The sequence below is a fragment of the Nerophis ophidion genome, linkage group LG05, assembly GCF_033978795.1.
Source record: "Nerophis ophidion isolate RoL-2023_Sa linkage group LG05, RoL_Noph_v1.0, whole genome shotgun sequence".
NCBI lineage: Eukaryota > Metazoa > Chordata > Actinopteri > Syngnathiformes > Syngnathidae > Nerophis > Nerophis ophidion.
Window position 1 is genome coordinate 6703307 of NC_084615.1, and position 17500 is coordinate 6720806.

Consider the following 17500-nt stretch of genomic DNA (forward strand, 5'->3'; position numbering starts at 1 on the left):
CCTTTCAAGCCGCCAGCAGCGTCCATCCTGTCCACGCCGCTGCGGCTTCTTCCACGGACACCCGTGGGAGGCGGCGGCTTTCTTGGCAGAGAGGCGAGCTCCGGCGTGCATTTCCGCCGCACGTTGCGCGCACAAGACGCACGCAGGCTTGTTTTCAAGCGCACTACGACGCACAAGAAGTGTGCACAATCGGCGGTGGGATTACTTGGAACCCAAGTTGTTGCTGCAGGTGACCAACACCTGGATTGCGCGCCACATTTCTGCAGGTGTGCAGCGTTGTTTTCCCACGTATGGACTGTGGGCGCATCGTGCAAGAAGACCGCGTCTGCGTCTCTGCGTGGGCTCCTCAGTGGCTGCTGGACCCTACCGAACCTTACTCTGACAGGAATGCGGAGCCGGGATTTGTCATATCCACCTTCAGCTGTGACACTCATGTAAGTCATTCTTACTTGCGTCTTCAATAGCACACGCAAAATGTGTAATGTTGATCTAATTCTAGCACTAAGAAGTCATATGGTGCACATTTTATATATGAGGGAGTTGAAATACACCCATTTAATGTGATTTATTATGAATGAATCAGGCTTTTTGTGGCCCTAAACAAGGTTTTATTTGTGGCCCCTTGTCAGTTTTTAACATATAGTGGCCATAGGGCTAGTCCCTCAACATGTCGCTCTTCTTACTTTGCAGCTATGTGGGTATTATTTCATGTCTAGAGGTCTTCCTCCAGCTCAAAACTGTATTATAAAAAGTTGTAAACCCTTTTTTTTATGCTCTGGCTAACAGGTGTTAAACTCAAGGCCCGGGGGCCAAAATTGGCCCGCCACGTCATTTTACGTGGCCCGCAAAAGCTTGGAAAAATATTCATCAATAAAATATATGTTTCTATTTTGACGCGCAAAATTTATACTGTATGCATGTTTATGTTACAAATACTATATTACCATTTATTCCAAATATTTTGGGGTAAAATGAATCCTTAAATATCTGCTTGACTTGTGATTTCAAAGCAAGTTATCCAACAAATAGTTTCTTCAATAGCAGGTGCAAAATGTGTCATGTCGATCTAATTCCTGTCAGGCTTGGACTTGGTCTTGGTTTGTTTTCCCAGAGGTGCAAAGCGAATGGGGTGGAAACGGCGTGAAGGTAAAGACATCTTTATTTTAACACTAAAACTAAAAACAGGAACCAACAAAAAGCGCGCACAATGGCGGTACAAAAAACCGGGCTATGAAACAAAAGACTAGCACAAAGGCTATAAACTACACTTGCGCAGTGGCATGAATAACAAAAACTTACGTGGACAAAATGGACAGCATTGCAAGGCATGAAGCAGATAATCGAGGGCTTGAATGAGGTGGTGTTGCCAGACTGACTAACTGGTAACTGAGGCTTAAATAATGAACATGATAAGTGAAAACAGGTGTGAGACAAGACAGGTGAATTGATTGGTTGTCATGGTAACAAAACAGGGAGTGGGGGGGAAAAAAAAGGAACTTAGAGTCCAAAGCACCTGGTATTCCTAGGCAGTCTCCCATCCAAGTACTAACCAGGCCTGACACTGCTTAGCTTTGAGAACAGATAAGATTGGGGATGCTCAGGGCCATAAAAAACTCATGATCAGACAAAACAGAAAACTAAATCAGTTGGCATAGTATCAAGACAAACAAGGAAATGCAAAACAGAACTAAAATGTCCAAAAAACTAAACAGAGCATGACCAAAACAAAACATGAACCATAGGCGTGACAATTCCATCGCTAAAAAGTAATATTGTGCACATTTTCTATATGAGTGACAATAAGTTGAAATACACCCACTTAATATGATTTATTATAAAGTAATCAGGCTTTTTGTGGCCCTAAACAAAGTTTTATTTGGGGCCCCTTGTCAGTCTTTAATATTACCCGTGTATTTGTTATTTTCTGTTGTTTTGAACACCATTAGTCCCTGTTTTTTGGTGCACTCTTGTTTGTTTTGGTTGCCATGGTGACTTATGATTTTCACCTGCCGTTGGTGTTCGGACGCCCACCTGGTGCTAATCATGAGACTGTTTTGCCAGTCTGGCGACATTGCTCCTTTCATGATCAGTTCATGCTGCTCTCTTCATGCCTTAGTTCATGCTGCTGGTTTTCATGCCAAGTAAGTTTTGTTTATTCATGCCACAGTTTAGTGAGTTTTGTTTCTTGTCCGTAGTTCTGTCTAAGTTGTGTTTTCACCTAGTGCGTTTTGACAGTGATTAGTTAAAAATGTTCCTACCTTCACGCCTGGTCCAGAGTAGTCCGTTTGCATCCCGGGAGAACAAACCCTGCAACGAGCTGCGAAAACCCCCACGTCTTGACAGCTATAGGGCCACTTGTCCCTCCACATGTCTCGCTTCCAACTATGTGGGTATTATTTCATGTCTAGAGGTCTTTCTCCGGCTCAAAACTGTATTATAAAGTCGTAATACCTTTTTTTAAGCTCTAGCTAACAGGTGTTAAACTCAAGGCCCGGGGGCCAAATCTGGCCCCTCACATCATTTTATGTGGCCTGCCAAATCTTGGAAAAAATATGCGTCCATAAAGTACTATATGATTACATTTTGACAGAAAAAATATGTACTATATGCATTTTTAACTTTCATATTTTGTAATTATGATACACATACTATATTACCATTTATTCCAATCATTTTTGGGGAGATAAATCCTTAACTGTATGCTTGCCTTGTGATTTCAAAGCAAGTTTTCCATCAAATTCTTCAATAGCACGTGCAAAATGTGTCATGTTGATCTAATTCTATCACTAAAAAGTAATATGGTGCACATTTTCTATATGAATGACAATAAGGTGAAATACACCCACTTAATATGATTTATTATAAGTTTTGAGGCTTTTTGTTGCCCTAAACAAGGTTTTATTTGTGGCCCCTTGTCAGTTTTTAATATTACCCGTGTTCGGTGGTCTGGATTATGTTTTTGTTATTTTCTGTTGTTTTGGACTCCATTAGTCCCTGTTTTTTGGTGCACTCTTGTTTGTTTTGGTTGCCATGGTGACTTATGATTTTCACCTGCCGTTGGTGTTCGGACGCTCACCTGGTGCTAATCATGAGACTATTTTGCCAGTCAGTTAGTCTGGCGACATTGCTCCTTTCATGATTAGTTCATGCTGCTCTCTTCATGCCTTAGTTCATGCTGCTGGTTTTCATGCCAAGTAAGTTTTGTTTATTCATGCCACAGTTTAGTGAGTTTTGTTTCTTGTCTGTAGTTCTGTCTAAGTTGTGTTTTCACCTCGTGCGTTTTGACAGTGATTAATTAAAAATGTTCCTACCTTCACGCCTGGTCCAGAGTAGTCCGTTTGCATCCCGGGAGAACAAACCCTGCAACGAGCTGCGAAAACCCCCACGTCTTGACAGCTATAGGGCCACTTGTCCCTCCAAATGTCTCGCTTCCAACTATGTGGGTATTATTTCATGTTTAGAGGTCTTTCTCCGGCTCAAAACTGTATTATAAAGTCGTAAAACCTTTTTTTAAGCTCTAGCTAACAGGTGTTAAACTCAAGGCCCGGGGGCCAAATCTGGCCCTACACATCATTTAAGTGGCCCGCCAAATCTTGGAAAAAATATGCGTCCATAAAGTACTATATGATTACATTTTGACAGAAAAAATATGTACTATATGCATTTTTAACTTTCATATTTTGTAATTATGATACACATACTATATTACCATTTATTCCAATCATTTTTGGGGAGATAAATCCTTAACTGTATGCTTGCCTTGTGATTTCAAAGCAAGTTTTCCATCAAATTCTTCAATAGCACGTGCAAAATGTGTCATGTTGATCTAATTCTATCACTAAAAAGTAATATGGTGCACATTTTCTATATGAGTGACAATAAGTTGAAATACACCCACTTAATATGATTTATTATAAACTTTCAGGCTTTTTGTGGCCCTAAACAAAGTTTTATTTGTGGCCCCTTGTCAGTTTTTAACATTACCCGTGTAACAGGTTTGGTGGTCTGGATTATGTTTTTGTTATTTTCTGTTGTTTTGGACTCCATTAGTCCCTGTTTTTTGGTGCACTCTTGTTTGTTTTGGTTGCCATGGTGACTTATGATTTTCACCTGCCGTTGGTGTTCGGACGCTCACCTGGTGCTAATCATGAGACTATTTTGCCAGTCAGTTGGTCTGGCGACATTGCTCCTTTCATGATTAGTTCATGCTGCTCTCTTCATGCCTTAGTTCATGCTGCTGGTTTTCATGCCAAGTAAGTTTTGTTTATTCATGCCGCAGTTTAGTGAGTTTGGTTTCTTGTCCATAGTTCTGTCTAAGTTGTGTTTTCACCCCGTGCGTTTTGTGAGTGATTAATTAAAAATGTTCCTACCTTCACGCCTGGTCCAGAGTAGTCCGTTTGCATCCCAGGAGAACAAACCCTGCAACGAGCAGCGAAAACCCCCACATGTTGATAGCTATAGGGCCACTTGTCCCTCCACATGTCTCGCTTCCAACTATGTGGGTATTATTTCATGTTTAGAGGTCTTTCTCCAGCTCAAATCTGTATTATAAAGTCGCTCTAGCTAGCAGGTGTTAAACTCAAGGCCCGGGGGCCAAATCTGGCCCGCCACATAATTTCCTGTGGTCCGCGAAATCTTTGAAAAAATATGCGTCAATAAAATACTATATGTTTGTATTTTGACAGAAAAAAAAATTACTATATTGCATGCATTTTAAACTTGAATGTTTTCTAATTATGCTACAATTATTATATTACCATTTATTCCAAGCAATTTTGGGGTAAAATAAAAATAAATCCTTTAATGTCTGATCAAGTTATCTATCAAATTGTGCACTGTTAAAAATGTACTGATTTTGTGGTAAAAAAAACAACAACCTGGCAGCTTAGTTGCTGGAACTTTATTGTATGCAAAGCTGTTACTGTTTTTTTCATTTCCAGTAAAAACAATTGTCCACTTATTAAATTAAATATGTTGATCGGTTGAAGGAAAAGAAAATATGTTAATATCTTTCATTCAAAACTGCTATGTCGTTTGGGTATTCATTGAAAAAGTAAACAAAAAACAGAAAATGAGCAAAAACAATGAAAAATCTGAAGTGTTTTTAGACATATGTTTCGGGCTATATTATAAACTTCAATACAGTGTTTTTTTACGATTAAAGCCATAAATGTCTCACAAAACTATTAAAAAGGACACCATGACTCACTGCTGAGTAGCGCTTTAGCAGAAAAGTCAAGTGTAATTTATCCACGAGGTCATTCAGTCCGTGGGAGTAGAACCAGCAAACACCTGTAGAGCACAACCAGCACCTTTGATTGATTGATTGATTGATTGAAACTTTTATTAGTAGATTTTACAGTACAGTACATATTCTGTACAATTGACCACTAAATGGTAACACCCCAATAAGTTTTTCAACTTCTTTAACCTTCCTCTTGTGTTAGCTTTATGTTACCGTCTCTTATGTTAAAGGGTCGGTTCTGACCCATGTCTTAAATCAGCTGTAAAATACACTAAAAACAATTATCTATCATCCAATTTGTTTCTCATGTCTTGGTTACCTCGTTAGGCTTCCTTATCCTTGAAAATATTGGTTTTAATATTTTTGGTTTGGGCCATTGGGCCTTTTTTTGTCAGTATACCCCTCGATTTCAATTTTTAAAAATGGCAAAACGAACCTCAAGAGAATCATATAAATAAAAAAAAGGTTGTTGTGTTACCTAACTATTACTAAGGGGTATTAGAACACATCTCTTAAATGAATGTGTTTTATTTATTTTTTCGTTTTAAGAATTTTAACTATAGTAACATCTATGGTGTTACGGGTCAATTTTGACCCATATATATTTACTTCAAGAAAAAGGCTAAAAAGTATTTTTTTCAGCAACAGAAATCCAACATCAAACAAACAACAACCAATCAAGCAAATGAAACCAAGAGAAATAGATTACTAGTTCCAAAACTAATAAAAAAACAAAATCAGAGTGGCAAAAAGTGACACTTTTAGTGTCCGTCTTTTGTTTGTTTTTGTACAGGATAACAAGGTAAAATGAGAATCCACTAAAGCTCACATGATTGGCTGTCAGTGTGTTCAGTTTTGGCTCGTATCCTTGCTTTATCATCTTATTTTTATAACTGGGTCGAAACCGACCCTAACAACACCAAGGGCATAATTTCTACCAGAGCATTTTATAATTTAGTGAAAAAAATTAAAATGTTTTATTTTGTTGACAAAGAGGTTCCTGACAAAGTCAAAAAGCTTTGATGCAAAAAAATAAATGTATGTGGTGTTTTTATGCATTTAAAAACTAAAACGGGTCGGTGCCGACCCTAACACAAGACGAAGGTTAATATGCGTTCCTTTCTAATGAAACTTGACTAATGAAAACAAAAGACTAGCATCAAAGGCAGAACTATGGACAAAAAACTAAAGACACTAACTGTGGCATTAATAAACAAAACTTAGGTGGCATGACAAGGAGCAAAACTATGGATCGGCAGTGACAGAGGTAGCATGGCATGAAGTGAGTACAGGTACTGTAGCATGGCATGACGTGGGTAAAGGTAAAGTCGCCAGCCTGACTACCTGGAAACTGCAGGCTTAAATAATGCTGTGGTGATTAGTGACAGGTGTGCGAGTGCAAAACGTGAAACAGGTGCGTGACATAAGGACAGGTGAAAACTAATGGGTGGTCATGGAAACAAAACAAACAAGGAAGTGCAAAAACAGGAACTGAGTGTCCAGCACATGGCCAAACAAAAACATGATCGACAGACATGACAAAGGAGGTCATTGATTATAGAGACCGGTCAATTTTTACATGTGACCATCATTTACCGTGAATTGATTAACGTGGACCCCGACTTAACCTTCGTCTTGTGTTAGAGTCGGCACCGACCCGTTTTAGTTTTTAAATGCATAAAAACACCACATACATTTATTTTTTTGCATCAAAGCTTTTTTACTTTGTCAGGAACCTCTTTGTCGACAAAATAAAACATTTTAATTTTTTTCACTAAATTATAAAATGCTCTGGTAGAAATTATGCCCTTGGTGTTGTTAGGGTCGGTTTCGACCCAGTTATAAAAATAAGATGATAAAGCAATGATAAGATCCAAAACTGAACACACTGACAGCCAGCTCCTCTCCCAATCATGTGAGCTTTAGTGGATTCTCATTTTACCTTGTTATCCTGTACAAAAACAAACAAAAGACGGACACTAAAAGTGTCACTTTTTGCCACTCTGATTTTGTTTTTTATTAGTTTTGGAACTAGTAATCTATTTCTCTTGGTTTCATTTGCTTGATTTGTTGTTGTTTGTTTGATGTTGGATTTCTGTTGCTGAAAAAAATACTTTTTAGCCTTTTTCTTGAAGTAAATATATATGGGTCAAAATTGACCCGTAACACCATAGATGTTACTATAGTTACAATTCTTAAAATGAAAAAATAAATAAAACACATTTATTTAAGAGATGTGTTCTAATAACCCTTAGTAATAGTTAGGTAACACAACAACCTTTTTTTTATGTGTATGATTCTCTTGAGGTTCGTTTTGCCATTTTTAAAAATTGAAATCGAGGGGTATACTGACAAAAAAAGGCTCAATGACCCAAACCAAAAATATTAAAACCAATATTTTCAAGGATAAGGAAGCCTAACAAGGTAACCAAGACATGAGAAACAAATTGGATGATAGATCATTGTTTTTAGTGTATTTTACAGCTGATTTAAGACATGGGTCAAAACCGACCCGTTCACATAAGAGATGGTAACAGAAAGCTAACACAAGAGGAAGGTTAAATTTTTTCTCTGAACGGAGTTCATGTTGAACAAGTTAAAGAGGCCAGGTTGCTGGGAGTTACAATAGATGAAATACTATCTCGGGCCACTCACATTAAAAACATAGTAACAAAAATGAGCAGAAGCATTTCAATCATAAGAAGAAGTGCCTATTTTTTTAACTAACACATCTAAGAAGCAAGTTATACAATCCCTTGTATTGTCACATATGGACTACTGCCCAGCAATCTGGTCTAAAGCATCTAAACAAGATCTAAATAAAAATCCAGCTTACCCAAAACAGAGCTGCCAGACTAGCTCTCCATTGCTCATTTAGGACGGGCATTGAGATCATGCATCATGAATTGTCATGGATGAAAGTTGATGAAAGACTGGCTTGTAGTTTGATTCTATTTTTAAAAAAAACATCTATACATACCATAAACCCTCATATCTGTATTCTCAGCTCTTGCTTGCCAGTGACAGTCACAACTACAGTACCAGGCTAGCCCAAAGAGGTGCTCTCACCCGTCTTAAACCCAAAAGTGATGTTTTGAAAAAGACTGTAATGTATCGGGCAATCACTTACTGGAATAGACTTCAATCAATCAATCAATGTTTATCAATGACCCGCTCGACATCCATTGCTTTCGGTCCCCTAGAGGGGAGGGGGGGGGGGTTGCCCACATCTGAGGTCCTCTCCAAAGTTTCTCATAGTCAGCATTGTCACTGGCGTCCCACTGGATGTGAATTCTCCCTGCCCACTGGGTGTGAGTTTTCCTTGCCCTTTTGTGGGTTCTTCCGAGGATGTTGTAGTCGTAATGATTTGTGCAGTCCTTTGAGACATTTGTGATTTGGGGCTATATAAATAAACATTGATTGATTGATTGATTATGGGAAAAATTATGTAGAACTAACCAATCAGATGTGTTCAAAAGAAACGTTTGCACTTGATATTAAAAGGTCCTACACATGCATGAAGATGTTGTATAATAATGTGTACCGGATGACTGACAGTTAAACGTCTTTTCCCCGCAGTCCGTCCAGTCCTAGGTCATGCTGAGACAAGTCCTCCTTAACTACACCCGCACCCCTCACCTGGACCTGCTGCTTATGGCCGCCTCCTCCACCAGCGCCCCCGCCTCCGTCAATGTGTCCCACGGCAGCTTGGTGAGTGTGGCCGCGCTGCTCAGACCCACCTCGGGCCGGGGAGGAGGCGGGCTCCGAGATGGCGAGCTGCACAAACCGGACCTCCTGACCTACATCGTCATGTGCCTGCTGCTCTTCCTGCTGGTGCTGCTCATCGTCTTCTTCATCAACTGCCAGCTGAGGAACTCTTTCTTCGCCTCCATGCCCTACGACAGGTCTCTGAGAGAAGCCCGGACCTCCTACAAGTAGGATCGGGGCCCCGGCTTCCTGCTCAAGGGATCCGCGGGAAAACTGTTGCCTTTCTCGTCTCTCTCGGACATGGTCTGGACCAGGGGTGCCCATTACGTCGATCGCGAGCTACCAGTCGACCGCGGGGGGTGTGTCAGTCGATCTCCAGCCAGGCTTTTAAAAAAAATAGACCTAAAAATGAGTGATCATCAATCTTCACCAAGACGTCACTTAAATGACATTCACGGTACCGGAGGGTCTTGTGAGATGACGCTGGCTGCTGCAAGATCATTATTATGAAAATATGACCGAGAGGAAGGCGAGAAACACTTTTTATTTCAACAGACTCTCGCGCCGTACCTTCCGTCAAAACTCTAAAGGCCGACTGCACATTTCCTATCTTCACAATAAAAGCCCTGCTTCATGCTGCCTGCGCTAACTAAATACAGAGTCTCGGAAAACTGGCGTGCACAAGCGATCCCTCAGAAAGCTGGCGTGCACATCACTTGTGCACGCCAGCTTTGCCAGACTCTTATTTTGTTAGCGCAGGCAGCATGAAGCAGGGCTTTTATTGTGAAGATAGGAAATGTGCAGTCGGCCTTTAGAGTTTTGACGGAAGGGACGGCGCGAAAGTCTGTTGAAATAAAAAGTGTTTCTCGCCTTCCTCTCTGTCATTTTTTCATAATAATGAACTGGCAGCAGCCAGCGTCATCTCACAAGACCCTCGGGTGCCGTGGATGTCAATCAAGCAAGCTACGGAATTTGCCGCCAATGTTTTTCTTGTAAAGTGTATGGAAGCTGGATGAATTAGATGCCAAAAACCAACCACTTTCATGTGGTATTGTACAGAAAGGACAACTTTTTTTCTCCTCCATTTGAAAATGTGGGCGTTATCATCATTACTGTCTGATTCCAATCAATGCAAGTCATCAGAATCAGGTAATACACCAACTTATATTCTTGTCTTTGTGAAAGAAAGACATCTATATGTGTTACACATGCTTGTATTATCATTAAACACATTTAACTTGTTTACAAAAATGTCTCTTTCATAAATAAATGAATATAAATGATATATATAAATGAGGTAGATCCCCTCGAGTTGGTCAATTGAAAAGTAGCTCGCCAGCAGAAAAGGTGTGGGCACACCTGGTCTGGACGGTCCGGGTGGGAATCCCAATCAAGAGCCCACAGGATTAAGGCAAGCAGACTGTGGTATGCAATGATCAACAGTGAGTATGCAGCTTTCAGGACCACAGGCCACTGGGGACTTGTATTTTCTTTTATTTGGAACACACCTTACTCTCATTTTTTTTGACACATAAACCTTGGTAGTGTTTTATGCTGCATTCAAGATTTCCTGGGAAGTTGGAACAAACCTACAAAAAAGTTTGATACGCTAGTTTTTGTTTATGAACAGAGAGAAAGCCTTGGGCAGGTTTTGACTTATTCACTCACAGTGGGAAGGGGATTCATCTGGCCCCATTTGTCACGGTTTACCTGACACATGAAACGTGACGAATCGGGGAGTGCACAATTCACTTCAGCAAGCCAGACGTCCGTAGAGTGTTGAATATCTTAAAATGTGTTTTGTGGCAATTCCAACTTTGACCACGACCTCGCAATACAACGCTGTATCGATCCGTTGAGCCGGAAGGTAAAGCTCTCAATTTACCGGTCAAGCTACGTTCCTATCCTCATCTATGGTCATGAGCTTGGTGGTGGGTCTCTATCCCTCCCTTAGAGATAGGGTGAGAAGCTCTGTCATCCGGGAGGAACTCAAAGTAAAGCCGCTGCTCTTCCACATGGAGAGGAGCCGGCTGAGGTGGTTCGGGCATCTGGTCAGGATGCCACCCGAACGCCTCCCTAGGGAGGTGTTTAGGGCACGTCCAACCGGTAGGAGGCCACGGGGAAGACCCAGGACACGTTGGGAAGACTATGTCTCCCGACTGGCCTGGTAACACCTCAGGATCCGGAAAGAGCTGGGGAGAGGAAAGTCTGGACTTCCCTGCTTAGGCTGCAAGTGCCGCTTTCCATTATTTTCAAAAGACTGCATTGCAAAATGATTATTCTCACACAAGATTCTCCCGAGAATGGGTCCATATGAATCCCTTCAATAAAGTAAGGAGGCCTTATCCTTTCTATTTCAACTTCGAAAATGTTGTTTTGTTACTCTCAGATCTTGGAACTTTGAGTTTTTTCACAAGATCTTTCAAACACAACATACTACAACTTTATTAAGTCCTCTGCTGAATGCCATTGGTCACTTTTTCTTGAAAATGGCATTATAAAATGATATTATACAGTACATGTGGGCACATATATAGAAATGCCATTAAATGAGGGTCTGTTGCTTAATGGATGTCACACTCGAAGTCATATATATATATATATATATATATATATATATATATATATATATATATATATATATATATATACATATATATATATATATATTTATATATATATATATATATATATATATATACACACACATACATATATATGTATATATATATATGTATGTGTGTATATATGTATGTATATATATATATATATGTATGTTTATATATATATATCTGTATATATATATATATATAAATATATATAAACATATATATATATATATATACATACATATATATACACACATATATATATACACACACATATATATATATACATATATATGTATATATATATATATGTATGTGTGTATATATATGTATGTATATATATATATATATATATGTTTATATATATATGTATATATATATATATATACAGATATATATATATAAACATGCATATATATATATATACATACATATATACACACATACATATATATATATATACATATATATGTATATATATGTATATATATATATATATATATATATATATATATATATATATATATATATATATATATATATATATATATATATATATATATATATATATATCAATGTTTATTCATAGCCCTAAATCACAATTACTATGGACTGGACTCCAACACTATTATCTTAGATCCACTATGGACTGGACTCTCACTATTATGTTAGATCCACTATGGACTGGACTCTCACTATTATGTTAGATCCACTATGGACTGGACTCTCACTATTATGTTAAATCCACTATGAACTGGACTCTCACTATTATGTTAGATCCACTATGGACTGGACTCTCACTATTATGTTGGATCCACGATGGACTGGACTCTCACACTATTATGTTAAATTCAATATGGACTGGACTCTCACTATTATGTTAAATTCACTATGGACTGGACTCACACTATTATGTTGGATCCACTATGGACTGGACTCTCACACTATTATGTTAGATCCACTATGGACTGGACTCTCACTATTATGATAGATCCACTATGGACTGGACTCTCACACTATTATGTTAGATCCACTATGGACTGTACTCTCACTATTATGTTAGATCCACTATGGACTGAACTCACACAATATTATGTTAGACCCACTATGGACTGGACTCTCACACTATTATGTTAGATCCACTACGGACTGGACTCTCACTATTATGTTAGATCCACTATGGACTGGACTCTCACTATTATGTTAGATCCACTATGGACTGGACTCACACTATTATGTTAAATCCAATATGGACTGGACTCTCACTATTATGTTAGATCCACTATGGACTGGACTCTCACACTATTATGTTAGATCCACTCTGGACTGGACTCAAACTATTATGTTAGATCCACTATGGACTGGACTATCACTATTATGTTAGACCCACTATGGACTGAACTCACACAATATTATGTTAGACTTACTCAACGTCCATTGCACTGGTATTCTCTAGAGGGGGGAGGTCACCCACATCTGCGGTCCTCTCCAAGGTTTCTCATTGTCATCCCACTAGGTTGAGTTTTTCCTTGCCCTGATGTGGGATCTGAGCCGATGATGTGGTTGTGGCTTGTGCAGCCCTTTGAGACACTTGTGATTTAGGGCTATATAAATAAACATTCATTGATTGATGATCCAGCACTGTTGCCGTGTGACGTTCAATGACGACATCTCGCAGAAGTTGGGGGACATTGGTGAACTTTTTAACCGACCATTACCAGTTTCCTTGAATGCAGCATTGATGATGTTTTGCCTTCTTTCACGACAGTAATATTAATATCTCCAGTGTACAGGATGCTGTTTGTGCAATGAAACATTCCCCATCATTGTACAGTGACATAGTGAGCACATTCTGTGACATAAAGATCTACAAAAAACGTGTTTGTAAGGTGAAATATTTGTGTCACGTGATGAATGTTGGTGTTCTTGTTGCCAAGGTCACCTGCTGGGATGCGGTAATCCAGTCTCAGGAGGTTATCTCTACAAAGGCCGTCTGACATCTTCCACGTTTATTTATTTTGTCCCCGCGGTTCATGCCGTGTCAGCGTCCTGAGGAAGTAAGACCTGAATCTGGCCATGTGACCGCCGCTGTGCAAATGAAGCAAACACTGGCGCCTTCATCGTCTCAAGTGAAGCGCAAAGATCCTCTCCGGCCGTGTTGTTTGGCAACATCTCACATCCCACCACGGATAAATGAGCCTCAGTAATCTCCTGTCATGTCTGTGTGATCATCTTTTGTTTTTGGACTCTTTGTGCACTGTTCTTTGTCTTTGTCACCATGGCAACTCATTAGTTTTTCACCTTGTCCTTATGTCACGCACCTGTCTCACGTTTTGCACTCGCACACCTGTTTTCACTAATCACCCACAGTTGCAAGCTAGTCAGCCTGGCAACATCACCTTCTATCACCCTCGATCACTCTCTCCACATCCATGCCCCTTGTCTTTTTCCAAGTAAGTTACTTGTTATTCATGCCATTGTGCAAGCGTTTTGTTGGATTTTCATAGTTTTGTTTCATTAGTCAAGTTTGTTCTCCGCCTTTGTGCGCGCCTTTTGTTTGCTTTTTTTTGTAGTTATATTGTCATAATAAAAGGATGTTTTTACATTCATGCCGTTTCCACTCCATTCGCTTTGCACTTCAGGAAAACAGTCCACGTCCAAGTCCAAGTCCTGACATCTCCTGTCTGTTGCTGTCTACATTTTAAGACAGTCCTGGGCAAATGAAGGCCCGGGGGCCACATGCGGCCCGTTAAGCTTTTCAATCTGGCCCGCCGGACATTCCCAAATCATTTGTTTGGATCAGGGGTCCCCAAACTACGGATACTCCCCGCCAGCGTCCAAAATCCGGTCCACGGGAAGTCCCAAGTTAAAAAAAAGAAAATAATTATTTTATTTTGTTTTTTGTTTTTATTTGTTTTAATCTGTCCTTTCTAATCCATTTTACTGTTGTTACCTGTTGTGTCTCCTAGCCACTCAGTCAAATCATATTGTTGTAAAATGTCAATTAATGCATGAGGAATATATGTATATGTATATATATATATATATATATATATATATATATATATATATATATATATATATATATATATATATACATACATATATATATACATATATATATATATATATATATATATATATATATATACATACATACATACATATATATATATACATACATACATATATATATATATATATATATATATATATATATATATATATATATATATATATATATATATCCATCCATCCATTTTCTACCGCTTATTCCCTTTTGGGGTCGCGGGGGGCGCTGGCGCTTATCTCAGCTACAATCGGGCGGAAGGCGGGGTACACCCTGGACAAGTCGCCACCTCATCGCAGGGCATATATATATATATATATATATATATATACATATATATATGTGTATATATATATATATATATATATATATATATATCCATCCATCCATCCATTTTCTACCGCTTATTCCCTTTCGGGGTCGCGGGGGGCGCTGGCGCCTACCTCAGCTATATATATATATATATATATATATATATATATATATATATATATACTATGGGCGTCCCAGTGGCAGAGGGGTTAGTGCGTCTGCCTCACAATACAAAGGTCCTGAGTAGTCTGGGGTTCAATCCCGGGCTCGGGATCTTTCTGTGTGGAGTTTGCATGTTCTCCCCGTGACTGCGTGGGTTCCCTCTGGGTACTCCAGCTTTCTCCCACCTCCAAAGACATGCACCTGGAGTTTCAGGGCAAATCACTCTACAGAGACAACCCTCGCAAAAATGACTAATGATCTATTGCTAACGATGGATTCTGATGCGTCATCTATGTTGCTGCTCCTCCATCTTAGCGCTGCTTTCGATACCGTCGATCATAATATTTTATTAGAGCGTATCAAAACACGAATTGGTATGTCAGACTTAGCCCTGTCTTGGTTTAACTCTTATCTTACTGATAGGGTGCAGTGCGTCTCCCATAACAATGTGACCTCGGACTATGTTAAGGTAACGTGTGGAGTTCTCCAGGGTTCGGTCCTTGGCCCTGCACTCTTCAGCATCTACATGCTGCCGCTAGGGGACATCATACGCAAATACGGTGTTAGCTTTCACTGCTATGCTGATGACACCCAACTCTACATGCCCCTAAAGCTGACCAACACGCCGGACTGTAGTCAGCTGGAGGCGTGTCTTAATGAAATTAAACAATGGATGTCTGCTAACTTTTTGCAACTTAACGCCCAAAAAAACGGAAATGCTGATTATCGGTCCTGCTAGACACCGACCTCTATTTAATAATACAACTCTAACATTTGACAACCAAACAATTAAACAAGGCGACTCGGTAAAAAATCTGGGTATTATCTTCCACCCAACTCTCTCCTTTGAGTCACACATTAAAAGCGTTACTAAAACGGCCTTCTATCATCTCCGTAATATCGCTAAAATTCGCTCCATTTTGTCCACTAAAGACGCTGAGATCATCATCCATGCGTTTGTTGCGTCTCGCCTCGATTACTGTAACGTATTATTTTCGGGTCTCCCCATGTCTAGCATTAAAAGATTACAGTTGGTACAAAATGCGGCTGCTAGACTTTTGACAAGAACAGGAAACTTTGATCATATTACGCCTATACTGTATATACCTTTATATACATATATACATACATATATACCTATACTGGCTCACCTGTACTGGCTTCCTGTGCACTTAAGATGTGACTTTAAGGTTTTACTACTTACGTATAAAATACTACACGGTCTAGCTCCATCCTATCTTGCCGATTGTATTGTACCATATGTCCCGGCAAGAAATCTGCGTTCAAAGGACTCCGGCTTATTAGTGATTCCTAAAGCCCAAAAAAAGTCTGCGGGCTATAGAGCGTTTTCCGTTCAGGCTCCAGTACTCTGGAATGCCCTCCCGGTAACAGTTCGAGATGCTACCTCAGTAGAAGCATTTAAGTCTCACCTTAAAACTCATTTGTATACTCTAGCCTTTAAATAGACCTCCTTTTTAGACCAGTTGATCTGCCGCTTCTTTTCTTTTTCTCCTCTGTCCTCCCCTCCCTTGTGGAGAGGGTCCAGTCCGATGGTCATGGCTGAAGTACTGGCTGTCCAGAGTCGTGACCCAGGATGGACCGCTCGCCTGTGTATGGGTTGGGGACATCTCTATGCTGCTGATCCGACTCCGCTTGGGATGGTTTCCTGTGGACGGGACTCTCGCTGCTGTCTTGGATCCGCTTTGAACTGAACTCTCGCGGCTGTGTTGGATCCACTATGGATTGAACTTTCACAGTATCATGTTAGACCCGCTCGACATCCATTGCTTTCGGTCCCCTAGGGGAGGAGGTTGCCCACATCTGAGGTCCTCTCCAAAGTTTTCATAGTCATCATTGTCATTGGCGTCCCACTGGGGGGGAGTTCTTCTTGCCCACTGGGTGTGAGTTTTCCTTGCCCTTATGTGGGTTCTTCCGAGGATGTCGTAGTCGTTGTGGCTCGTGCAGCCCTTTGAGACATTTATGATTTTGGGCTGTATAAATAAACATTGATTGATTGATTGACTATTATGATGTGCACTCATGTTTTCTAATGGCCGTAAGTCTTCAACTGTACAAAGCATCTCAATGGTTGGAATCTGCACTTAAGGATGACATACCAGTTACTATGTTAGTGTAATTAGTTACTATGGCCATCTACGTCACAGCAGCTCAGACGAGGCACCAAGCAGTGTGAGCGGGAAGCGTTTCCACAGACGCGGAAGGAGCTTTTCACAACAAAGTTCTAAAGCTTAGTGATATATCAGATTGTTGTTGGGTTTATTTTGTACCCTTTGCATTCATATTTCACTGTTTGTTGCATATTTGTTGCGTTTCACTTGATTGTAAAATATGTCGATCCAAAGGGGGTGAGACAGTCATATTTTGTCAATATTC

General features: G+C 39.8%; 1 protein-coding gene across 1 annotated transcript in view; it reads left to right on the plus strand.

Moving 5' to 3' along the window:
- LOC133552312 (small integral membrane protein 32-like) overlaps window positions 1-9441 on the plus strand; it is a 9821-nt gene extending 380 nt beyond the window's left edge. The window contains exons 1-2 of the mRNA XM_061899534.1: window positions 1-434; window positions 8825-9441. The exon at window positions 1-434 is cut by the window's left edge and continues 380 nt beyond it. Of these exons, the coding sequence (XP_061755518.1) occupies window positions 8843-9184 (342 nt within the window). The 5' untranslated portion in view covers window positions 1-434; window positions 8825-8842 and the 3' untranslated portion in view covers window positions 9185-9441. The remainder of the gene's footprint in view (window positions 435-8824) is intronic.
- Window positions 9442-17500: the final 8059 nt, after the last annotated feature.